Here is a 25,305-nt window from a genome sequence, read left to right as displayed (position 1 = left end):
TACTATAATATGTAAGAATTATGGTTGTTATATCAATTATTTGCTATTATTTGGACTTTGAAGGAAAATTTGATAGCAAAATAAAGAAAAAATGCTATAAATTAATTATACACGGTCAATGTAAGTTTCATAAATTGTAATAAATGTCTTCTTGATTGGATTACAAATGTATCATGCAAAAAAACAGGTAAATGTGTCATAAAAGGGTACCTCAAATGTTCAATTAAGAGTCCTCATTTAAGATTAATTATTGTTGTTTTGAAGACCTTAAAACATTTATGAAACTTATGGAATTATATTTAAAAATATATTTGTCTTTATTCACCTATTAAAATGAATGAGTACAAATAATACAGTAGATTTAAATGAGTAATAACAATAAACACCAAGTATAATAGTTGTTTAGGGAAAGTAGCTTGATATAGGAGAAGAAATTAAGAATAAACTTTCATAGAAAATAGATATAAAAAACAGTATGAACATGCCAATATACAGTAGATACACGAAGAAAGTAGTGATGCTTTTGAAAATATAGCAAAGGTGAAGATTAAAAAAAATAGAAGGCAACCTTTTGAAAAATTAGCATCCTTGGCCCCCTCTATAAATCTTTCCCAATTCATTGTTTAAATGAAAATAAGATCAGATTGACAGAAAAGTGTGCGTGAGTGTACGGCCAAGCATAAGAACTCTAACTTTACAAAGACTGTTAAAGGCCATGAGTGTCTGGCACTAGCCAAGTCGAGAAAGGTTTAATTTTACAGTGTCCTTCTCCTAGAAGAGCTGCATACTATAGCCAAATTGTCTTTTCTACCTACTTATTTGAATGTAAGGTGTATACTTTGTATTATGAGGTATGAGGCAAGAGGAGAATCTGCAAATTATATACCAGACTCTGGTGTATGTGTGGGAAAGAAAAGTCATGCTTAAAGAATGTTCCGTCAAATTCGCTGGCTAGTGCCTTGACCAATCTATTGTTTGGTTACACATTTTGATGACTAGTATAAGAACTATAAATTAAAATTAAGTTTAAAAAGGTATTGTATGTGAAGGCAGTAGATTGATCTTGGAAATAGCATAGAAAGTTAAACAGATAGATAAAGCATAGCTCCATTACTGGATAAATGGAGAGATTGTAGAGATTCTTCTGTGTTGTCATTTACTGTATTGTATTTAAGAACTGTACTGTATTTAGGAATGGATAAATGAGTTCTAGAGTAATTGTGATATAGTGGTATATGTTGATTAATGGCTTAATAGCCAAGATGTATGTAGATTCACATTAACTTGACAACTTTTTTTATATACGGAACATTCATGTGTCATTGGCTCATTTCAGAAATATTCTGGAACGGGTGGTTGAAGCCCAGCAGGCTCTGGGAATGGATATGCTTGATTTTGAGGATCAAGTAGAAAAACAGGTTTTGAATCCTCTGAGCCAAATTATAAAGGATGAATTCCCATCTATTGTTAAGCAGAAGAAACAGCTAAAACAGGTAATGTGTTCCTTTTATTAGTTTTTATTGAAAGTGCATTTGTATTTTATTTTTTTTTTTTTCAAATTGTAATATTTATACTGTACAGTACATTCATATAAATAGAATAGGAAAAAGTAAATTTTTACTGGTAAATTATATATTTTTTTCATTGACAGATTGGCTTAGACTTGGATGCAGCAAAGACAAGATTAAGAAGTCAGCTTGCTAACCCTACACAGAACACCAAACTTGATACTTATCGTGAAGAACTAGAAGAAGCAGAATCAAAACTTGATCAGGCTCGTGTATGTAGAACAATAATTACACTACAGTACATCCTTCAGCTATCATGGGTGTTATGTTCCATGCCCCCATGATAGCTGAAAAACCGCGAAGTATCATAAATACAAAATTCTACAATATTTTTTTTTTCCTTATTTTTCATAAATTTTCAAATGTTTTATTGTCTATAAATTTAAGCTTTTATAAGTCCCAAAATTACTATAGTTAACAAAAAATAATTGAAATATGAAAACTTCAATGTGCTCAGAAACCTGCAATATAGATTTATGTATATACTGTATAGGCTGGTTCAAGAATTGAAGAGACAGTGAAAGATGGAAATGGAAGGTTGTTAAAAGGGGAGGAGGTAAGGAAAAGGCAGACAGAATATTTTGAAAGTTTACTGAATGATGAGGATAATAGGGGGGCAGATATAATTGCTGTTGCAGGTGTTGAGGTGCCGGTGATGGGAAATGAGAATGAGAGAGAGATTACAAGAGAGGAAGTGAGGAGAGCACTAGATGAAACGAGTGTAGGAAAAGCATCTGGTATGGATGGTGTGAGAGCTGAGATGTTGAAGGAAGGGGGTGTGACTCTACTTGAATGGTTGGTGAGATTGTTTAATATGTGTTTTGTGTTATCAATGGTACCAGTAGATTGGGCTTGTTTGTGTATTGTACCACTATATAAGGGTAAGGGAGATGTGCATGAGTGTTGTAATTCAAGGGGTATTAGTTTGTTGGGTGTGGTGGGAAAAGTGTATGGTAGAGTATTGATTAATAGGATTAAGGATAAAACAGAGAATGCAATCTTAGAAGTACAGGTTGGTTTTAGAAGAGGTAGGGGTTGTATGAATCAGATTTTTACAGTTAGGCAGATATGCGAAAAATATTTAGCCAAAGGTAAGGAGGTGTATGTTGCGTTTATGGATCTGGAGAAAGCCTATGATAGAGTTGATAGGGAAGCAATGTGGAATATGATGAGGTTATATGGAGTTGGTAGAAGGTTGTTGCAAGCAGTGAAAAGTTTCTACAAAGGTAGTAAAGCATGTGTTAGGATAGGAAATGAAGTGAGCGATTGGTTTCCGGTGAGAGTGCGGCTGAGACAGGGATGTGTGATGTCGCCGTGGTTGTTTAACTTGTATGTTGATGGAGTGGTGAGAGAGGTGAATGCTCGAGTGCTTGGATGAGGATTGAAGCTGGTAGACGAGAATGACCATGAATGAGAGGTAAATCAGTTGTTTTTTGCAAATGATACTGTACTGGTTGCAGACGCAGAAGAGAAGCTTGGCCTATTAGTGACAGAATTTGGAAGGGTGTGTGAGAGAAGGAAGTTGAGAGTTAATGTGGGTAAGAGTAAGGTTATGAGATGTACGAGTAGGGAAGGTGGTGCGAGGTTGAATGTCATGTTGAATGGAGAGTTACTTGAGGAGGTGGATCAGTTTCAGTACTTGGGGTCTGTTGTTGCAGCAAATGGTGGAGTGGAAGCAGATGTACGTCAGAGTGAATGAAGGATGCAGTGTTGAGGGCAGTTAAGGGAGTAGTAAAAAATAGAGGGTTGGGCATGAATGTAAAGAGAGTTCTGTATGAGAAAGTGATTGTACCAACTGTGATGTATGGATGAGAGTTGTGGGCAATGAAAGTGACGTAGAGACAGAAATTGAATGTGTTTGAGATCAAATGTCTAAGGAGTATGGCTGGTGTATCTCGAGTAGATAGGGTTAGGAACGAAGTGGTGAGAGTGAGAACGGGTGTAGAGTGGAAATATATGTGTTGAGGTGGTTTGGCCATGTTGAGAGAATGGAAAATGGCTGTCTGCTAAAGAAGGTGATGAATGCAAGAGTTGATGGGAGAAGTACAAGAGGAAGGCCAAGGTTTGGGTGGATGGATGGAGTGAAGGAAGCTCTGGGTGATAGGAGGATAGATGTGAGAGAGGCAGGAGAGCGTGCTAGAAATAGGAATATATATATATATATATATATATATATATATATATATATATATATATATATATATATATATATATATATATATATATATATATATATATATATATATATATATATATAATGTGTGTACATGTACATACATACATACATACATACATAGAATCACACCCCGGGTCAGAAATCACCCAGTTGCTGTAGGACTTCCATTCACTGTAAAGTTGAAAAGGGTTTGTAGGCTATTTGTGTCAGAGCAAATTACAAGTTTGGAAATAATTTGTATTTTCTCTTAAGTGTACAATTCTTGAACTCTTTACACATACCTGTTCCGCCATCACCTAACCCCCGAGAAATTCCTGTCTGCAATTAATAAGTGAAGGAATTTCAATGGTGTGTGTGTGTGTGTGTTAGGGGTGTGATTGGTCTACCCCCTCGCTGAATAAAAAAAAAAAACCTTTTAGCTAGTGTTCAGCATTCCCCAAAGTAATATCCACTGTGAAGAGCTTAAGGTTTCTGTAGTTAAGAAAAATCCATATAGTATTATTTTCAAATTTGTCATACTTCTATACACATCTGGCATTCATATGCATTCTCCCCTCCCCCCATCATATAGTATTGTCAGTAGGCTGTTGAACTAGTTTTGTCTAAGACTGAAAACCGAAAGGGTGAGTTTACCCACTAGTTATGTGTGTCACACACTCCCACATGATTTCAATATTGCACATGAAGTGCAGGACTATTATAAAGAAAGAAAATAGGAAGTTTTTTGTTTTATGGTAGACATAAACATTTAGTTAGCTTCAAGAGGAAAATATGAATGCCAGGTGAGAATGCAAATAAATAATCTTATTAAAAGTTTGTTACTCAACTAATTGGTGTAGCCATGTTATTGTAGTTTGTTTAGTTCCAAATTGGGTCGTTACCATGCACATCAATGTCTTAAACCTTCAGCTGTGCCATAGTTTGTTTACTCAACTATTTCTTTTCACTTTAAAGAATGTGTTCCCTTCCTTGAAGTAATGTTCCCTTTTTAAGAAAGTATAAGACATATGTGTTGAGGTGGTTTGGCCATGTTGAGAGAATGGAAAATGGCTGTCTGCTAAAGAAGGTGATGAATGCAAGAGTTGATGGGAGAAGTACAAGAGGAAGGCCAAGGTTTGGGTGGATGGATGGTGTGAAGAAAGCTCTGGGTGATAGGAGGATAGATGTGAGAGAGGCAAGAGAGCGTGCTAGAAATAGGAATGAATGGCGAGCGATTGTGACGCAGTTCCGGTAGGCCCTGCTGCTTCCTCCGGTGCCTTAGATGACCGCGGAGGTAGCAGCAGTAGGGGACTCAGCAGTATGAAGCTTCATCTGTGGTGGAAATGTGGGAGGTTGGGCTGTGGCACCCTAGCAGTACCAGCTGAACTCGGCTGAGTCCCTGGTTAGGCTGGAGGAACGTAGAGAGTAGAGGTCCCCTTTTTTGTTTTGTTTCTTGTTGATGTCGGCTACCCCCCAAAATTGGGGGAAGTGCCTTTGGTATATGTATGTATAAGACATATGTTGCTTGGTGAGTTAAAGAAATGCTCTTCTGTCTACTCAATCTTCTTTCATAACATACATACTTATGTCTTATTCCCTCCTTATCCCATCAGGATTGATCATTAGATTACTCCTGCTTTGACTTTGAACAATGGTTATGATATATTCTAAAAAATGGAGGAGTGTGAGGTTGGATACAATGCCTCTTGAACCCCAAAAAGTCAAAGTAGCTGATGTGGTTGAGCTAAGCCAAAGTTGGATGTCAAGACATGCTCTTAAGTATTGGGGAAAAGGGCCTCTGGTTATGAATCCTTTCTTGTATTTGATATTATATAACTATGAATACTATTACTTTCCAGTCATATCTCTTTAAGTTAGTATTCACAAGGTATTTTACTAGTTACATAAGGAAATAGGGATTCTGGAAATGACCTTAACAGGGCAGCAATTATTTGCAGATTTTTAACATTTGCTGGGGTCTCCTTAACCTAACTCTTATGAATGTTAAGGTATTGTAATACTGCACTTTGATATGATTTTGCAAAGATTCATAATATATTTCTGGTTACCAAATATCTTAAAATCTTTTTCCATAAAAATCCAGGATACAAGATGAGAAATTTAAAGGAAATCTAACCTGTGCTAAGCATATCACATTTACAAAACTGTACTTAGTAGTTTTTATCTGTACTTTACTGTATAGTATTTTATGTCCAGATGCATATGTGAAATGGAAGATTTTCATGTTGTTTCAATGATAAAAGATGTGGCATTATGCAATCTTTATATTTTTTCAGGACACTTATGCATGTGACATCTTTAGCTTGCTGGCCCGGCATCGAGAAGTTTCCCAACATATTTATGGATATGTTGAGCTTCAGCGAGAATATTTGTATAAAACATTAATGCGATTGGACCAAATCTTGCCTGACATGAAACAACAATTACAAGCATCATCATGTAGCCCAATGTATGGAGTTCCTCTTCATGATCACTTGCGCATTGTACAGAAGGTAATGCAGTTAGTGTGTACAGAAGTAGTGCAATTTGTGTATAATGACATTAGTATGTTTTATTAAATAATTTTCTTTAGCTATATTGTTATTGTGTTGCTTCATAGTATCGTAGTCACAATTTTTTTATTTTTTCAATCAACAGGAAATAGCAGTGCCTATACAAGTATGTGCCATGCGAATAATTGAAGTGGGACTCTATGAGGAGGGAATATTCAGAGTTGCTGGAAGTGCCACAAAGGTTCGACGTTTAAAAGGTGCATTTGATGCCAATCTAGTGACATACGAGACATTAGCACTTGCTGATGAACATGATCGGGATTATGATGTACATGTAGTGGCAGGTGCACTGAAGTGTTACTTACGAGAATTGCCAGAACCTCTTTTAACTCATGTTTTACATGATCAGTGGTTAGAAGCTGTCCGACAAAGTGATCATCAGTTGCGTCTAAAAGCTATGTGGATGGTAGTCAATCAGCTTCCTCCTGCCAATTTAGCCAATCTTAGGTATATAATAAAGTTCCTAACCAAATTAACTGGTAATTCAGCTTCTAATAAGATGTCTCCAAGTAACATTGCCATTGTCATTGCTCCTAATCTTATTTGGGCTCAAAGAGAAAATGACGAGCAGCCGGACCTATCTACACTTGGGCGAAACATGAGCTTAACAAGTGAGTACCGTTCAGTTGTTGAGAACTTGGTTGAATATCATGATTATTTTTTCAAAGAGGATGTGGATTTCGGAGTGATTCCTCGTGTGCCTCCATCACCTTCCCAACTTCACACGGCTCCCAATGGCACTGTACCACCTACTCCTTCAGCACAACAAAGAGTAATTTCCCATGGCCACCGTCGAAATGTCAGTGCTGATTTTGGTAGAATTGATACCAGTGGAAATATTTCCTCAGTTTCAAGTGCTGGAGATTGTGATAGTCCTAAGCAGCCTCAGAGAACAAAGAAAAAACAAGCACCAAAACCACCACCAATAAGACCAGCTAGTTCCCATGGAGTTCATATTTCAGGACAGAATGCTCAAGAAAATCAAGGATCAGCAGTTATCAACACCTCAAGTGCCTCGGCTTCACCTGAAACTCATCCTAAAGAAAGTAGTGGAGGACCTCCTGGTACTCCAGCTCCTGCTACTCGGCTTCATCATAGTAACAGTATCAAAAGACCCACTGCTGAGCCCCCAAGACCACCATCATTAGCTCCACCGAAACCCCCAAGACCTAGCCCTCCTATGGTTGAAAATCAAGAGCGACTTCCTAAAGTGCAGTCAGACACCAATATCGAAACCAAATTAGTGCCTTTGGGTTTTGAACAAATGCACACAGCCAAAGATATGGATTCAAGTGATGACTCGGAAGTGTTCTTAAGGAAGAAGCCAGATGCTGATGGCCCATCTCCAATAGGATTTGCAATTGAAGATGATTTCCCAAAGGAAGATGAAACTCTTCCTCCAAAGACTTCAAGTTCATTCCGCCAAAGTTTAGAAAATGTTTTGCAGCTACAGGCTGCTGGCCAGCCTGTTGCTTTACCCCGTCACAGTGCCTCAACAACCTCTACATCTTCTGAAGGAGATTCTACTCCCCAAGCAGTTTTGCCTTTACCCCGTGTATCGCCAGGGGGAGAAAGTGTTCGTCCAAGTATGCCCCCTACACCAGTGCAACGTACCACTATCCCAGCCTCAACGGCAACTTCAACACTCCCACGGGTCATTAAAGAATCTAATCAAACTGCTGTAGAACGTCCAGAGCCAATGGTAAGATGACCAAACTTATTTTTTATATTGATTCAAGATAATTGTGGGTTTTCCTTTTCTTGTATATTATATAAGTTTTTGCATTTTAATGAAGCCACTATGGTATTGTGAAATTAGTTATTTCCTCAGTGTTCTGGCTTGTTTAGTCCATCTGAACTTTTATTCCATGAGTTTTTGGACCTTCCTACTACTTTGTCATGTTACTTCCATATTTACTCTGCAACATTTTTGACCAACTGCTTATCACCATTTCCCATAAATGAAACCATCTTGTTCCGATTTTTCTGAAGTGTCTGGATACCATAATTCTGTAACTTCCTTATTTATGATACTATTTCTCATGCATTTCAATCATGAATCTATGTATTTTGTGGCCAATTTTCTTCAAGATCTATATCATTGTGAATGCCCATGCCTCTGCTGTATGGAGAACAGCAACCCTCATACATGTATCTTAAACATCTGCTTTTGTAACTAATCTATCTAACTAGTAAGGCTCTAGCCCCAATCTTGGGGGTAGTCGACATATAAAAAAGAACAAAAGTGGACTTTTCCTCTCTTCTTCCTCCCAGCCTGATAAGGGATTCAACCGAGTTTGGTTGATACTGCTAGGCTGCCTCATCCCCCCCCCCCTCCCTTTTATTCACCACAAATGAAGCTTCATATGCTGAATCCCCTACTGCTGCTACCTCAGCTGTCACTAAGGTGACCATAGGAAGCAGCAGGACCAATCGGAACTGCATCACAATCGCTCGCCATTCATTCCTATTTCTAGCACACATTTTTGCCTCTCTCACATCTCTCCTCCTATCACCTAGAACTTTCTTCACTCTATCCATTCACCTAAACCTTGGCCTTCCTCTTGTACTTCGCCCATCAACTCGTGCGTTCATCACCTTCTTCAGCTGATGGTCATTTTCCATTCTCTACATGGCCCAACTACCTCACCACATTCATATTCACTGTAGCTGCTAATTAATTTCTTATACTCATTCTCACCTGCACTAATTTGTTCCTAACCCTATCTAATTGAGATAAAACACCCATACTCCTCAGACTTTTCATCTTGAACACATTCAATTTGTCTCTCCGTCACTTTCATTCCCCACAACTCTGATCCATACATCACAGTTGGTACCCTTTTTTATACAGAACTCTCTCTGCATTCATTCCTACCCCTCAATTCTTTACTACTCCCTTCACTGCCCCTAACACCTTATTTCCTTAATTCACTCTAAAGTACATTGGCTCCTACTCCTCTATTTGCAGTAATAACAGACTCCAAGTACTTAAACTGATCTACTTCCTCAAATAACTATCCATTCAACATGACATTCAACCAAGCACCTCCCTCCCTTCTCATGCATCTAATAACATTACTCTTACCCACATTAACTCTAAACTTCCTTCTCTCACACACCTCCCAAACTATGTCACTAATTGATCCAGCTTCTCCTCCGAGTCTGCAACCAGTACAGTATCATCCGCAAACAACAACTTATTCCCCTCCCACTCATGATCGCTCTCATCTATCAGTTTCAATCCACCAATCATGCTAGTATTCACTTCTCTCACCACTCCTTCAACAAATAAATTTAATAACCATGGCAATGTCTCACATCCCTGTCTCAGTCCTACTCTCATTGGAAACCACTCACTCACTTTATTTTCTATCTTAACACATGCTTTTCTGCCTGTGTATAAATTCTTCCCTGCTTGCAACAGCCTTCTACTAATTCCATATAACATTGCTTCTCTATCAACTCTTATCATAAGCTTTCTCCAGCTCTGTAGATGTAACATACACCTTACCTTTAGTTAAATATTTCTTGCATATCTGCCTAACTATAAGAATCTGATCCATACATCCCCTACCTCTTCTAAAACCACCCTGCACTTCTAAGATTGTAACTAATGGGGTACTATTATTTATCAATACTTTAGTAATATCTTTATACTTTATCGAGGCTGTTGTTACTCTCAATACAAGTGTCTCGGTCCACTAAGTTTCCAAGGCAACATATTAAATGTTTTACCTCATTCAAAGGATACATGGTCCGATATTTTGTTTATGATAGAACTTACAGAGATATAATGTGAAGGATGCTGAAGATGGTTGGTGTTGAAGGTAACTTGAGGATTGGAAAAAAAAAATAAATGCAAGGGTCACTGGCTTAGTGTAATAATGCTTGTGAGGATATGAGAGAGGAACTACTGAAAATAGTGAATTGCTAAAATTTCAAGGGGAGAAAGTTGTAGGTAAAGCTATAAAATCAATTTGAAACTGAACATATAGAAAATGTATACTGATATAGATGGTGGAAGAATAAAAGCTCTTGGTTGTTCCTAAACGGATACAAACCCTCATCTTTTAATAGGAGTATGCTTTCAGTGTAGCTGGAACTTGGCTTTTTCAATATTAATCTTACCCGATGATCATGTAGCTGCAACTCTGTTGCTCGACAGAAAAAACCTACGGTCGGGATACGCCAGCGATCGCTATACAGGTGGGGGCGTACAACAACAGCGCCATCTGTCGAGTAGGTACTCAGGTACTTCTTGTCAACAAGAACCAATTTTTCCTCTGTCGTGCCAATGGCAGGACCTACTAAATACGCCGTCCCTACTGGATTTGTTTTCACAACGATTTGGTGAAGTACACTATTCCAGTTTTGAGCTTTCGCTATGCAGGGGTTTTATCTTCATTTCAAAACTTGAATTCGTTTTCGATAGATTTAATTATGGTGACGAAGAGAGTATGGACTCTCTTTCACTTTTAAATGGCCGACCCTTCCCTTAGACGGAAGTGTGTTTAGGTTTTTTGGTAATTTTGCTTAACAAGTTATAGATCTATTTATTTTATATCTCTCCGCCTTGATAGGCCTCTTCGATTAACTTTCCATTTATTATAAACTTATAAAAAACTAATTTTTATGTTTGTTTATATGCGACCTTTCCTATAGTAGGCGGTCCTTACTTGGAACCGAAGTTAATTAACATTGAGCCCGTCATATCGTATTTAACCTTTTAAGAATTTAATACTTTTTAATTTTAATGTTTTATGAAAGAATTTCTTTGATAGTCTCGTACTGTTTTCAAAGATGAACTAACATTTAGTTGTTCCGTAACCGAAATACAAACCACGCTATTTACAAAGGGTATTACTTTTAGCGTAGCTGAAATGGCGAGCCATTAGAATTTAACGAGGGTGTATTACCCCTGCGCTAGTTAGCGGGGGGGTAGGGGAGTGGTAGCTAGCTACCCCTCCTCCCCCTCACACACAGGTGAATACTCACTTTCACTTTTGGCTCGGACTGTGACAGACGTCTCTGTCTTGGTCCTCGCTTGGCAGCCATTGTCTGTTTTGTCTTTACTTAATCGCTTACTTTTCTTTTACTCAATATATATGTAAACATGTTTTCATGTTTGTATATATATTTGAGTATAGAAATAAGTAAGTTTCCTTTTCAGATGTGTGTGTGTAGTGTACGATATCTACGTGGAGGCCTCGGCAGTTAGGCCACCACGGCCTAATTTTATGGGTTGCGATCGAGTTTGACTTCGGTCTTTCTCTCTCTCTCTCTCTTGAGGTCGTTCACCCTTTTACTATGTTTTACTACGCCCTTGTAGCTTCCTTCCCGTGTGGGTGGGGTTGCTACGCCGTACATTTTGTCTCAATTAGTTTATGAATCTAATTGTAGTTGTTAATTTTTCAGCTTGTAGAACGATTCCTTTCGGGGTTTTCGTTTTTTTCTTTAGTGTTCATTCATTTTTAAATTACTTAATTACATAGTTACATAATTATAATTGTTATAATTCTGTTTTGGTTACAGCTCTCCTTCCGCGAGTGTAAGTGGTTGTGAGGGCACGTGCCTATTGTGTAATTCTTGTTCCTTTTCCTCGGGATTCCTCTTCGGAGCCTTCCCGGGGGAATGAATGTGTACTAATATTATTTGTTTTATTTTTTACAGTTACCGATCTAGTTCGTTTCTGTAATATAGCAACGGTGTGAGCTGTCTGGTTGAGTCCTGGGGATTCGGCTGTTGGATGCTGATCGCCATCGCGCGACCCTCAACTGCGGATGCTGATCGCCATCGCGCGACCCTCAACGCGGATGCTGATCGCCATCGCGCGACCCTCAACTGCGGATGCTGATCGCCATCGCGCGACCCTCAACTGCGGATGCTGATCGCCATCGCGCGACCCTCAACTGCGGATGCTGATCGCCATCGCGCGACCCTCAACTGCGGATGCTGATCGCCATCGCACAACCCTGAACGATTGCCCGCTTCGCATGCTGCTCCTCATCGCACAACCCTGAACGATCGCCCTCTTGCGGATGCTGATCACCATCGCACCCTTTCACGCGATCATTCACCTGCGCATGCTGCTCGCCATCGCACAACCCTGAACGATTGCCCGCTTCGCATGCTGCTCCTCATCGCACAACCCTGAACGATCGCCCTCTTGCGGATGCTGATCACCATCGCACCCTTTCACGCGATCATTCACCTGCGCATGCTGCTCGCCATCGCACAACCCTGAACGATTGCCCGCTTCGCATGCTGCTCCTCATCGCACAACCCTGAACGATCGCCCTCTTGCGGATGCTGATCACCATCGCACCCTATCACGCGATCATTCACCTACACATGCTGCTCGCCATCGCTTACCGCCAGCGATCTTCTTCACCTACGCGGCAGCACGATCCCTCGCCGTCACGCCCATTCGCCTGCGCGCGCCCGCGCGATCGCTCGCCTGCGCGCCCCGCGCGATCGCTCGCCCGCGCGATCGCTCGCCTGCGCGCCCGCGCGATCGCTCGCCTGCGCGCCCTCGCGACCGCTCGCCTGCGCGCCCTCACGACCGCTCGCCTGCGCGCCCGCGCGACCACTCGCCTGTGCGCCCCGCGCGACCACTCGCCTGTGCGCCCGCCGCGACCATTCGCCTTTGCGCGACCGTTCGCCCTCGCGCGACCATAGTTCGCGGCGAATTCCACAGCCGGTGGTAGCAGCAGGGACGCGTGCTCCTAGGCGGCACTCGGGATCACCTCCATCCAAGCACAGGTTGGTAGTGCAGGACGAAGACAGGTCAGTACAGCATTCTTCCCACCTTCTTTTCAGGCAGGAACCGTCGTGTCCTCTCCAAAGGATCGCCCGATCCCTTTCACCTTAGCGTGGATTTCGGACTCTGTGTCCTTGGAGCAGCAGACATGGTTTGATCCGCTGGCACGGGCGTTAATGAGGTTTATGAAACCAGCACTCACCGGCCAGGGTAACAAACCAGCGGCTGTCTCTCCTACGCTGAAGAGAAAGAGAGGAGTGGACTTCGTGGTGACTTCCCCCAGGGCGAAGTTGGTTCCCAAGAGGTCGGTCTCGAGGGTCCCCTCTCCTGCACGAGTACTCTCTCCTTCTCCCGCCCTGGAAGGATTTTTGGCGGGGGGGCTTTCCGTTGAAGATTTCTCCATCGGACAAGGGGTGACTGCTTACCTCTTCCTCTGGGAGCTTACCAGGTTCTTTCCCTCCTCGGTTACGGCCCGAGGTTTGGTTCAAGGAAGCTACAGGAAGATCAAGGGTACTTTCCTCCTCTCGAGCTCAGGCACCTTGGCCTTTCGTCGTTAAGTATCTACTTGCGGACAAGCTCGATGTTGTACCATCTGGACGCACTGACTGAAGGCTTCCTTCGGGTGTCTCATCTGTGGAGGTCAACGACCTCAGACACCCTTCCATCCTTGAGAAGAGTTTTGTCTTTGCCCAAGGACAGAGACTTAAACATCTGCTGTGCGGAGTAAATCGACTTCCGGTTTCACTCCTCCAAGGCGCTTTCTTCCAGACTCTGCAGGGCTCCAGCTCCCTTTTCTTTCAACCACGTCGGCCTAAGTTATCGGCTACGACAACTGGGACAAGGTGTCCAATTGCAGTTTCCTCCTGTCAGGAACAGATGGCACGGGAGACTCCCCCGGGGGGGCATAGTCCTAAAAGGAGTTCACGAACTCTAGGATTGCAGGTTTTTTCGCTGGGAGGATGCTTAAGGTTACTCATCCGAATGACAGCTTCCCGATGCCCATTCCCGCACAATCTCTGTGAGTAGCCAAGGATATCGCGCCTGCCGTCTCTGTCAGCGAATTCAGTGTCTCTGAACCTCTATGCCATAGCATCAGCAGAGTTGCCCGGTTGGGCAGAATGATCCATACCTTAGGCGAAGGTCTTCCTTAGGATCATCGACGGCTTCACCCCCGGCCCCCTCAGTCGATCCTTTCTTGTAAGGAAGGATCTGAGAGGGGACGTCCATAGTCGACCTCTCAGCCCTGATCAAGTTTGTCGAACAAACTTCGGCCAGCGTAGACCAGCAGAATCGATCAGACTGGTAACGAGGCGACAGGACTCCTTTAACCCTGGATCGGAAGGACGGGTACTTTCAGTTTCCATTCCATCCATCTTCCAGGGTGCTCGTCGAATTCAGCCTAAACTGCAAGTATTCCTGCTTATGATGCAGTGTGGCTATCCCGCCGTGGCATAGCAGGTTTGTTTCCCCAGAGAACTCTCCCTGCCTTCCTCTTGGCCGCTCAGGTGCAGACTTCCGCCTCCTCTGCTGTTTGGAGGGCTGGTCAACTCCGGTAGGCTCGGGTTTCGACCTGATTCAGCGCCGGGAAAAGCTTCCGAATGCTGACCATGAGTGTGGGCTCATGGTATTTTGCTTGGAGCCTTCTCTTCCTCTGCCTCAACATCTGGAGTATCTGGCCATGATATTGAGTCAACCGCCTTACCACGTTGGAAACCCCGCTTCTCGTCCGTCCAGCGAGGTTAAGCAACGTCGGTACTTGGATGGGTGACCACCTGGGGACGCCAGATTCTGTTACCACATCCTCCGAGCCTTCCTTTCGGTTCACCGTGGCAAGACTGAGGAGAGTCGCAGTACCTGTTCTCAGTCAAGCAGAGTTTTCAGCCCTACCCTGGAACGTTTCCTAGTTCTTCTTTCCTCATTGACCCGTTTATAGTCCGAACGGTCGCCTCAGGATAAGTTCCATGTGGGGCGATCCAAGTTCCGGTGGCTTCAGGCAATGTTTAACCGGACTCCCTGGCCCTATGGGACCAGCGGAACTATTAAACCTGCAATGGGTGTTGACCTATGGAGCCTCTTGATGGTAGTGGATATTCTCGTCCTTTCCCCACATTCTTGATGCGGTTCTCGGACTCGTCAAAGGAAAGGGGGGGGGGGGGCATGTTCCGGTCCAGGCCTATGGTCAAGACCTGAAGGATACCTCTCCATCATTCAGGCAGGCTTAAGGGCCTTAGTCTGGCCCCTCTTCAGATCCTACCGCTCCTGCCAAGTCGCCCCGTTGCGTGTCGACTTCATGCTAACCAGCAGGGGACGCATTTTCACACCTTCACATCTTGCAGTAGAGATATCGGGATGATTGAGATTCTCTCAATTCCACCATCGGCTCTCTCATTCCAGGCAGGGGAATGTTTCTCTCAGACTATCCGAGCAGAGCCTCATAGAGAGAGTGTACCTAGGGGTCTTTGACCTTGGGTAACCAGCAAGTGCTGGTCTGGGGGACCTGATCGCGACAGCTTGGAACCTCAAGCTTCCGCTAGTTTTCCCCCCAGTCTCAGACCCCGAGACTCTGGCAAGATGCATTCCGGTGATGGTGGGACAACTTCGACGCCTGCGTCTTCCCTCCTTTTTGTCTGCGGACAATGGGTCTCAACAAAACCAGGTTGTCTGTCAACCTTTCAATGGGAGAACTCCACTGGGACTATGTGCAGAACGGTTTCTGGACCCTCTGCTTCCCCTGACGGAACTCCCGGGAGAGCTTCTCCCACGGCGCAGACTACTCAAGCAACCACACTGCGACATCTCTCCCGAACCGGGGCGTCGCTTCGGCTTCATGCCTGGAGACACTACGCTTCCTCCTCTAGAAGAGACAACCCGCTACAGTCGCGGTACGGAGGTCGCGTCATCTGCGATAGTCATCCACAGGGGTCTCCCAGGCAAAGTGAAGAGTCTAAGGTGGTTGGTGCCGTGGGAGATATACTTCTTCCCGTGAGGCCTCTTCTCCAGCAATAACGGTCTTATTGCCTTTCGGCGGGAGGAAACTCCTTTCCGCTCTTGGCAATGAAGCCTGTCGCTCAGCCTTTCCCTGACCTTCAGGCTTAAAGGAATAACTTTTTCCTGCCCGCTGGATCTATCCTCGCTCATGCGAAGCTACGATCGTCCCTGCCCTAGTCGGAGGAAGACCTCCAACTTGGAGCATGGCTCGGACTTTTAGTCCTTTAAGAGATCTTCTCAAGACCCTTTTACGACAGGCCTCGGATTGTATTCCGCCCTGGGTCTTCTGCTCACTCTGGCCACGGCCAGTGTGTGAGCAATCTTCTTGGTCTCTTACTACTCCCCCCCTTTCTAAGGAAGAGGGGAAGGCAACATTCAGGCTCGCTCCTGAGTTGTTGGCTAGACTCAGAATCTGAGGGTCCCGACCCTTCGGTCCGATTCATTCAAGATTTTGAGTCTCCATTCTGTGTCTGATGTCCCAAGACCTTCTCTTTCTTGCCAGTACAGGAATCGAGAGGTTAGCGCTGGGAACAGCTGCAGTTTGGCCTCAGTTGCAGCCGATTTGGGAACACAAGGAGGACATGGGGGGAGAGTCACCAGTATACCTCTTCAGCCCGGACTCAAGGACATTCATCTCGACCTGTCTTCAGACCCTCCCCCGTCACGTCGCCCTACAGCACGATGTTGGATACATCGCAACGTCCCTCGCCTTCGAGTAATACTACTCTGTGACGCAGGTGCTACAAGCTGGAGTCTGGAAGCGTCTGATGACCTTCGCAGCCCGCTTCCTGCAGGGCGTGACCCACAGGAGTCTCGATACGTTTTCTATCGCTCTGTGGTGGCTACACAACAGCTGGTCTAACCTCAGGCTCCTTTTTGGACAGGTAGCAGAAGGTTGAGGGCATTGTTATCAGGTTTTAGTCTGCATGAACGAAAGAAGTATGTCTGGCCCTTACTTCTTTCTTCATCATCCCCTCTACGGGGAAGCAGCATCCTGGTCTCTGCATAGCTGACCTCGAACCTCTGCAGGTAAACCATGCTTCCTTGTGTTCCGAGTATTGAGTCAATACTGTCGCGTCCCCCATACCCTGACGAGGTGGTATTGGGAACGTCTTAACCCAGAGTTCCTTCTGGAACTCCAGGTCAACTGCCTAAGACGGGTCACACTTCTTCCTTCACACACAAGCTTACGTAGGCCACATGGTTCCTTGCGGTGCAAGGAACTTGTGAGGTGCAGGGACTCCTTTTCTCGAGTGCGACTCACTCGGATTCTGAGTCCCCGGGTAAAGCCAAAGCCAGTATGGCTGGGGACTTTCCACCCTTCCTAAGGGATAAGTCACCCTTTGTAAATAGCGTGGTTTGTATTTCGGTTACGGAACAAATGACAAATTCGAAGATAATTTGTATTTTTCCTAACCATACAAACCTTAGCTATTTACACATATTTGCCCGCCAGCCCTGTCCCCCAAGACAAGTCCTACCTCTAAGTGAAAGTGAGTATTCACCTGTGTGTGAGGGGGAGGAGGGGTAGCTAGCTACCACTCCCCTACCCCCCCGCTAACTAGCGCAGGGGTAATACACCCTCGTTAAATTCTAATGGCTCGCCATTTCAGCTACGCTAAAAGTAATACCCTTTGTAAATAGCTAAGGTTTGTATGGTTAGGAAAAATACAAATTATCTTCGAATTTGTCATTTTTTTAGTCTCCGCAGTTGTTGACGTTCAGAACGTTCAACATGCGCTCTATCGTTACGATAGAGAGAGAGTGTTTCACGGTTTCACGTTGCAGTAAGAGTAAACCGATTCTAGCGTTTCGTTCATTCTTTCTTAGCTTAAATGGTTTAAATTCTTAATAAAGGAACTTTTTATTTGGGAAACCTTTCAGTTCCTTTTAGCAAATAACATGTTTTAACGATATATAATTGGGCTCTTCTCTCAGGTGCTAAGTCAAGAGAGAAGAGAGAGAGAGATAGAGACGGAGGGAGAGAGAGGAGAATAAACGTTTCGTTCAAGCGGGTAACGTTGTTCTCGTTTTTTACTCTTCTCCCTAGTCGCTGTAGAGGAAGAAGGTAAAACGTTTCTAGAGTTTTATTCTTGTTCCCAGGCTTTAGGCGGTGAGAGATTGTAAACGTAGTTTATTTGATCTAGTGTTTAGTCTCTTTTCCAGCCACTGAATTCGTTTTTTACTCTTCTCCCTAGTCGCTGTAGGGGAAGAAGGTAAAACGTTTCTAGAGTTTTATTCTTGTTCCCAGGCTTTATGCGGTGAGAGATTGTAAACGTAGTTTATTTGATCTAGTGTTTAGTCTCTTTTCCAGCCACTGAATTCTTTATCTTTATTTATGTTTTTCTGTTGCATTGTAAAACTGTTTTCGCAATTACTACCTTTTAATGAAGGATAGGATTGCGTGTTTCAGGTAGAAATCAGTTAAAGTTTCGATTTCAGTGAAATAAGTGCAAACAGAAAATCAAAAGTGATAAAGTGATATACGCAAAGTGTTACAGTGTTGCGTCCGAGGGTTCGTCTGTTCGTGCCAGTTGTTCACCTAGTCCGATACCTCTTACAAGCTCCCAAGCCCAGGGGAGAAGTAATGTCGTACGACTTATGGGTTCCACAGGCCTTGATCGACGAACAGACGTTTTTCCCTCCGTGGTTTCGGGCGTATCTACACACGTTTGCCGACGTGATCGCCCCACCCACACAAAGACGAGAGAGCCCATTTATTCCTCGTCTGCGGAAGAGGTTTCTCGTAGAAACCATGGACCAAATCTTGCAGCTTTTAAGTGCAAGTCGGTCCCTTCCGCGCAAGTCCAACGGCCTAGGTGTAGCCACTGGGTCAGTTCGGACTCGCTGCAGTCATCCGACGACTGCACACCTCCCAAGAGAGGCAAGGTGGTACCGCAACAGGCAGTAACTCCGTCTGTTGCCGCACCAGCTGTTTTAGACCCTCACTCACAACGGACAGTAGCTCCGTTTGTTGCCGTTTTTTTTGTAGACCCTAAGTGGTCTTTACTGCAGTCTATGCAGACTCAGTTAGCTGCGGTTATGCAGGAGTTTCGTGCGGAGAAGGTTTACTCTGCTCTCGTTAGCCTACAACCTACCACGGTTGTGCGCCCAGCTCACGCTGAGGCTGCCTGCTCCCACACTCCGGCTGCGGAGAGCTCCACCTCCGATGCGCAATCGACCCTGCCAGACGCATGTTAACGTTAGCCGACATGCGGCTCCCTCCGTTAACATGCGTGAGCTACCGCATCAGCAGTGGGAAGGTGGAGTCAAGCTGCCGTGTTTTGACGTGATGCGTTAGTTTCCGCAACCCACGGCAGTCCCCACCACGCACCACCACTCCGCTTTGGTTGTTGCCTGCTCCCACACTCCGACTGCGGAGAAGGTTGACGATGCACCCGTTTGCCTACAACTTGCCACGGTTGTGCGCCCAGCATGGCTGCCTGCTCCCACACTCTTGTTGTGAGAGCTCCTCCACCCATGCGCAGTCTACCCTGCCAGACGCATGCTTTCTCCCACAGACACACGGAGCACTCCGTTGCCGTGCGTGAGCTACCACAAGCTGCCGTGTTTTGACACGGTGTGTCAGCCTCCGCAACACACTGTGGTTACCGCCACTCGCCCGCAGCAGACTAGTCAGTCAGGAGTTGAGGCTTCCCCACACAGCTTTGGTTGTTGCCAGCTCACAGACTGTCAAGCAGTTACATGACGTTGCCTTCTGGTCTGCTACTAATGCACCAGTGCTGTATGTCCTCACGCACCTGTTGTGGTTGACAGTTCAGTTTTTGACAGTTCACAGACTGTCAAGCAGTTACATAACGTTGCCTTCTGGTCTGCTGCTTAGGCACCAGTGAGACCCTCACTGAGATAACCTAGCTTTTCTCGGACATGGTTCCTGTAGATGAGAAAGTGCTGTTCTCCCTCCTTCTGATATTCCTTTGAGGACTCTGTCATTTGGAGAGGAGCCTTAAGCTGCTTAGCCTCCTATGGACTTTAATTAAAGCTTAACAAGGCTTCCAGGGATGGTAAATGGTTCCGCTTCAGTCGCTAACCCCGTCTGTTGCCACACCTGCTCCCATGGACCCTAATGGGCTTTGTTGCAAGACATGCAGTCCAAGCTTGTGTCCTTGATAAAGGATTTTTTACGGAGAAGAACCTCCTAGCCAACAACCTTCCTACCGGTTGGTTGTACGCCCTGTTGACGCTGAGGTATCCTACTCACGTCCGCCAGTTGAGGTGGTTCCTCCACCGGTGCGACCCAGTGTGGGTTGCCAGTCGCACGTTGACGTTAAGCGACTCTCGGAGGTGGTTGTGGACGTTCAGTGTGTCACTAGGAAGACGTTCAACAACCAGCAGAGGTGACTTGTTGTGACGCAGTGCGGCAACCTCAGCAACCCGGTAGGGGGTTGACTGCACAACCCAGACAGTCTAGACAGTTTCGGGTTGACACTGTTCTTCCTCGCGTCCCCATGGTTAACAGTTCACAGACTGTGCAGCAGTACCATGATCTTGTGTCCGGCTCCGTCACGCATCCACCAGGGCGACCGGATTCAGCGAGTCAGACGTTGCCCACTCCGTTGCCGTTTCCTCGTCAGTTTCGGATGAGGAACCCTCTGATGAGGACATTGCTGAACAAGACGATCAACCCCCAGCTATGTTATCCATCCAGAAGATGCTGAAGAAGGAACACTGCCCTGTCAGGCTGTGGATGAGTCTGGTTAGGACACTGTCATCCGTGGTTCAATTTGTGTCACTTGGAAGACTACACCTCCGTCCTCTTCTGTATCATCTAGCTTTTCACTGGAAAAGGACAAGACGCTAGAAGCGGTCTCGATCCCGGTTTCCGGAAAGATAAAGTCTGGTCTGACTTGGTGAAAGGACTTTATCAACCTTTGAAAGGGTCTTCCCCTGACTGTTCAGACTCCCAACCACGTTCTCTTCTCGGACGCATCGGACGTAGGCTGGGGTGCGACATTAGGCGGTAGGGAATGCTCGGGATTATGGAACTCGAGTCAAAGGACAATGCATTTCAACTGCAAGAAGCTACTGGCAGTACGTCTGACCTGGGAAAGCTTCAGGTCTCTCCTTCAAGGCAAGTGGTGGAGGTGAACACGGACAACACCCTGCTTTGACGTACATCTCCAAGCAAGGAGGGACCTACTCTGTGATATGGTACGAGTTCGCAAGAGACCTCCTCTCCTGTTCAACAGGTCTAGACTTTTCACTAGTAACGAGGTTCATCCAAGGCAACTTGAATGTCATAGCAGATTGTCTCAGTAGGAAGGGACTAATAATTCCAACATATTGGACCCTTCACAAGGATGTATGCAAGAGACTTTGGGCCACCTGGGGCCAGCCAACCATAGATCTCTTTGCAACCTCGATGACCAAGAGGCTCCCAATACTTTGCTCACATATCCCGGTCCCAGCAGTAGTTCATATAGATGCCTTTCTTCTAGATTGGTCACATCTAGATCTATATGCATTCCCTCCGTTCTAGATTGTCAACAAGGTACTGCAGAAGTTCGCCTCTCAAGAAGGGACAAAGTTGACGCTAGTTGCTTCCCTCTGGCCCGCGAGAGAATAACTCACCGAGGTACTTCGATGGCTAGTAGACGTTCCCAGAACACTTCCCCTAAGGGTGGACCTGCTACGTCTGCCACGCGTAAAGAAGGTACTCCAAGGCCTCCACGCTCTTCGTCTGACTGCCTTCAGACTATCGAAAGACTCTCGAGAACTAGAGGTTTTTCGAAGGAGGCAAACAGAGCGATTGCTAGAGCAAGGAGAACATCCACCCTTAGAGTCTACCAATCGAAGTGGGAAATCTTCCGAAACTGGTGCAAGTCAGTATCCGTATCCTCGACCAGTACCTCTGTAACTCAAATAGCTGACTTCCTCTTATATCTGAGGAAAGAACGATCTCTTTCAGCTCCCACTATCTAGGGTTACAGTAGCATGTTGGCATCAGTCTTCCGTCACATAGGCTTAGATCTTTCCAGCAATAAAGATCTACAGGACCTCCTTAAGTGTTTTGAGACCACGAAGGAGCGTCGTTTGGTAACACCTGGTTGGAATTTAGACGTGGTTCTAAGATTCCTTATGTCAGACAGGTTCGAACCACTTCAATCAGCCTCCCTGAAAGATCTCACCTTTAAGACTCTTTTCCTGATATGCTTAACCACAGCTAAAAGAGTCAGTGAGATTCATGCCTTCAGCAGGAACATCGGATTCTCATCTGAAACGGCTACATGTTCTACAACTTGGTTTTCTAGCCAAACACGAGCTGCCTTCTCGGCCTTGACCAATATCGTTCGTTATTCCAAACTTATCGTATGGTTGGAAATGAACTAGAAAGAGTATTATGTCCTGTAAGAGCTCTTAAGTTCTATTTTAAAAACCTTTACGAGGCCCGTCTGATGCTTTATGGTGTTCAGTTAAGAATCCATCTTTGCCTTTGTCAGAGAATTCTTTACCCTATTTTATCAGACTGTTAATACGAGAAGCTCATTCCCTTCTGAATGAGGAAGACCAAGCTTGGCTGAAGGTAAGGACACACGAAGTTAGAGCTGTCACAACTTCCGTGACCTTTAAACAAAATAGATCTCTGCAAAATATTTTCGACGCAACCTTTTGGAAAAGCTAATCAGTGTTCGCGTCTTTTATCTTAAGAATGTCCAGTCTCTTTACGAGAACTGCTACACTCTGGGACCATTCGTAGCAACGAGTGCAGTAGTGGTGGGGGCTCCACCACTACAATTCCCTAATTCCAGAACCTTTTTAATCTTTCTCTTGAAATATTTTTGGGTTGTCCGGAAGGCTAAGAAGCCTTTCGCATCCTACTTGATTTGGCGGGTGGTCAAAATCATTTCTTGAGAAGCGCCTAGATTAGAGGTTTTGATGAGGACCTTTAGTATGGGTTGCAACCCTTCATACTTCAGCTCCTAGGAGTCGCTCAGCATCCTATGAGGATCGCGAGGCTCAGTAAGGAAGACGTACTTAAAAAGGCAGAGTAATTGTTCAAGTCGTCTTCCTTACCAGGTACTTATTTATTTTATGTTTGTTATTTTGAATAACTGCTAAAATGAAATACGGGATACTTAGCTTCTTATGTTAACATGTATGCTGGTCTCCACCCACCCCCCTGGGTGTGAATCAGCTACATGATCATCGGGTAAGATTAATATTGAAAAATGTTATTTTCCTTAGTAAAATAAATTTTTGAATATACTAACCCGATGATCATGAATTTAAGGACCCTCCCTTCCTCCCCATAGAGACCCAGTGGACCGAGGAGAAAATTGGTTCTTGTTGACAAGAAGTACCTGAGTACCTACTCGACAGATGGCGCTGTTGTTGTACGCCCCCACCTGTATAGCGATCGCTGGCGTATCCCGACCGTAGGTTTTTTCTGTCGAGCAACAGAGTTGCAGCTACATGATCATTGGGTAAGTATATTCAAAAATTTATTTTACTAAGGAAAATAACATTTTTAAATATTTAACTTAGCCGGTGAATATATAATAGCTGCTGCTACAGCGGCTCGACAGAAAAACACACAAAAACTCGCGAGCGATCGCTATGAAGGTTGCGGGTGTGCCCACCAGCGCCAACTATCGGCCAGATACCGCACATGCATGTAAACAAGCCTCAATTCTTCTCTGTCGGCCTTAACGACAAGACGTATCAATACTCGCTGTATAACCTGGAGTTTTCTCAACATATTTGGTGAAGTACTTCATTTTGGTTTGAGCTTTCGCAGTGCAGGTGTTTTTCCTCAACTTAAACTCTTGAACTCTTTGTTGGACAGATTTAATTGTTGATGACTTGGATTGTTTTTTTGGACTTTCTTTGACTAATTCAAAATGGCTGACGCTTCTCAAGCCCCTAGATTTCGTAAGTGTAATGCTAGGGATTGCAATAGGCGTCTTCCAAAGGCCTCTCTTGACCCACATACTGTGTGTTCTAATTGTCGGGGTAAAACCTGTGAATTAGGAGATCGGTGTGAGGAATGCGTGGGCCTTTCGGAATTCGATTGGCTCGAATACGATAAGTATTCTCGTAAGCTAGAGAGAGATAGGGTAAGGAGGAGTTCCTCTAGATCAGTAGATTTTTCCTCTCCACATGCCCCTGAACCTAATCCTTCCCCTGTAGTGGTTGTGCCTGAACCCCGTGCTGGCACTCAGGAACCATCGATGCGAGACATGTTACGTGCCATTCATGCCTTGGGTGAAAGAGTTGAGTCGTTAGCTACAGATCGTAATCAACTCATGGCTGACGTTAAAGAGCTAAAGTGTCAGAGTGCTACAGCGGAAAATCGTGGGAAAGTGATTAGTGCGCAAAGTGTTTTCAGTGTTGCGACCGAGGGTTCGTCTGTTCGTGCCTGTCGTTCGCCTAGTCCGAGACCTCTTGCAAGCTCCCAAGCCCAGGGGAGAAGTAATATCGTATGACTTATGGGTTCGAGAGGCCTTGATCAGCGAACAGACGTTCCCTCTATGGTAACAGGCGTGTCTCATCAAGATCGCCCCTACCATAAGACGAGAGAGACCATTTTCTCCTCGTCATCCGAAGGCTTTTCGCATAAGAAACCGTGGAGCAAGGTTTCTAGGCCCCTTAAGCGAAAGTCGGTCCCTTCAGGACAGGTCCAGCGTCCTGGTTGTAGCCATTGGGACAGCTCTGACCCTTTGCAGTCATCGGAAGACTGCTCGCCGCCTAAGCAGCAACGTTACACAGGCTCAGAGAGTCTTGGTGTAGGCAAGGCTGTGCAGTCTCAGACGTTAACCCCGTCTTTTACCGCACCCATTCCCGTTGATCCTAAATGGGTTGTGCTGCAAGACATGCAGATCAAGCTCGCCTCCCTTATGGAAGACTATTCTGCTGAAAAGGTTCACGATGATCCTCGCCGCTTAACTCATCGAGATCCTGGCCTTCAGCCGCCAAAACGAGCCTTTGCTTGTCCTGTTGACGTTGGCGTTGCTAAGTCACGTCAGTCTCGCTTTGTAGAGCCTCACTCGATGCAGTCACGTGTTGACTTTCAGCCGCATATGGACGTTCAGCCACTTCCTAATGCTCTTGTTGACGTTCAGGACGTTCGCCAACCAGCGGAGTTGACTTGTTTTGACGCTGAGCATCAACCACCGCAGTCTGAAGTTGTTTTGACTGCTCAGTCTAGGCAGTCAAAACAGTCTTGAGTTGACGTCGAGCATCCTCCCGCTCCTGTTGTTGTTGACAGTCAGGCTGTTAAGCAGTTACATGACGTAG

General features: G+C 44.8%; 2 protein-coding genes across 4 annotated transcripts in view; one reads left to right on the top strand and one right to left on the bottom strand.

The window, feature by feature from the left end:
- The window catches only part of LOC137645961 (rho GTPase-activating protein 44-like), a 359,606-nt gene that overhangs the window by 141,429 nt on the left and 192,872 nt on the right, over window positions 1-25,305 (bottom strand). The window lies entirely within an intron of this gene.
- The window catches only part of LOC137645960 (SH3 domain-binding protein 1-like), a 99,343-nt gene that overhangs the window by 20,328 nt on the left and 53,710 nt on the right, over window positions 1-25,305 (top strand). For both annotated transcript variants that reach the window (XM_068379037.1, XM_068379036.1), the window contains exons 3-6: window positions 1,337-1,493; window positions 1,652-1,780; window positions 6,021-6,236; window positions 6,382-7,998. In XM_068379037.1, coding sequence (XP_068235138.1) covers window positions 1,337-1,493; window positions 1,652-1,780; window positions 6,021-6,236; window positions 6,382-7,998 — 2,119 coding nt within the window. The remainder of the gene's footprint in view (window positions 1-1,336; window positions 1,494-1,651; window positions 1,781-6,020; window positions 6,237-6,381; window positions 7,999-25,305) is intronic.

This window comes from Palaemon carinicauda, chromosome 8, assembly GCF_036898095.1.
Source record: "Palaemon carinicauda isolate YSFRI2023 chromosome 8, ASM3689809v2, whole genome shotgun sequence".
Taxonomy (NCBI): Eukaryota; Metazoa; Arthropoda; class Malacostraca; order Decapoda; family Palaemonidae; genus Palaemon; species Palaemon carinicauda.
This window is presented reverse-complemented; position numbering and strand designations above follow the sequence as displayed.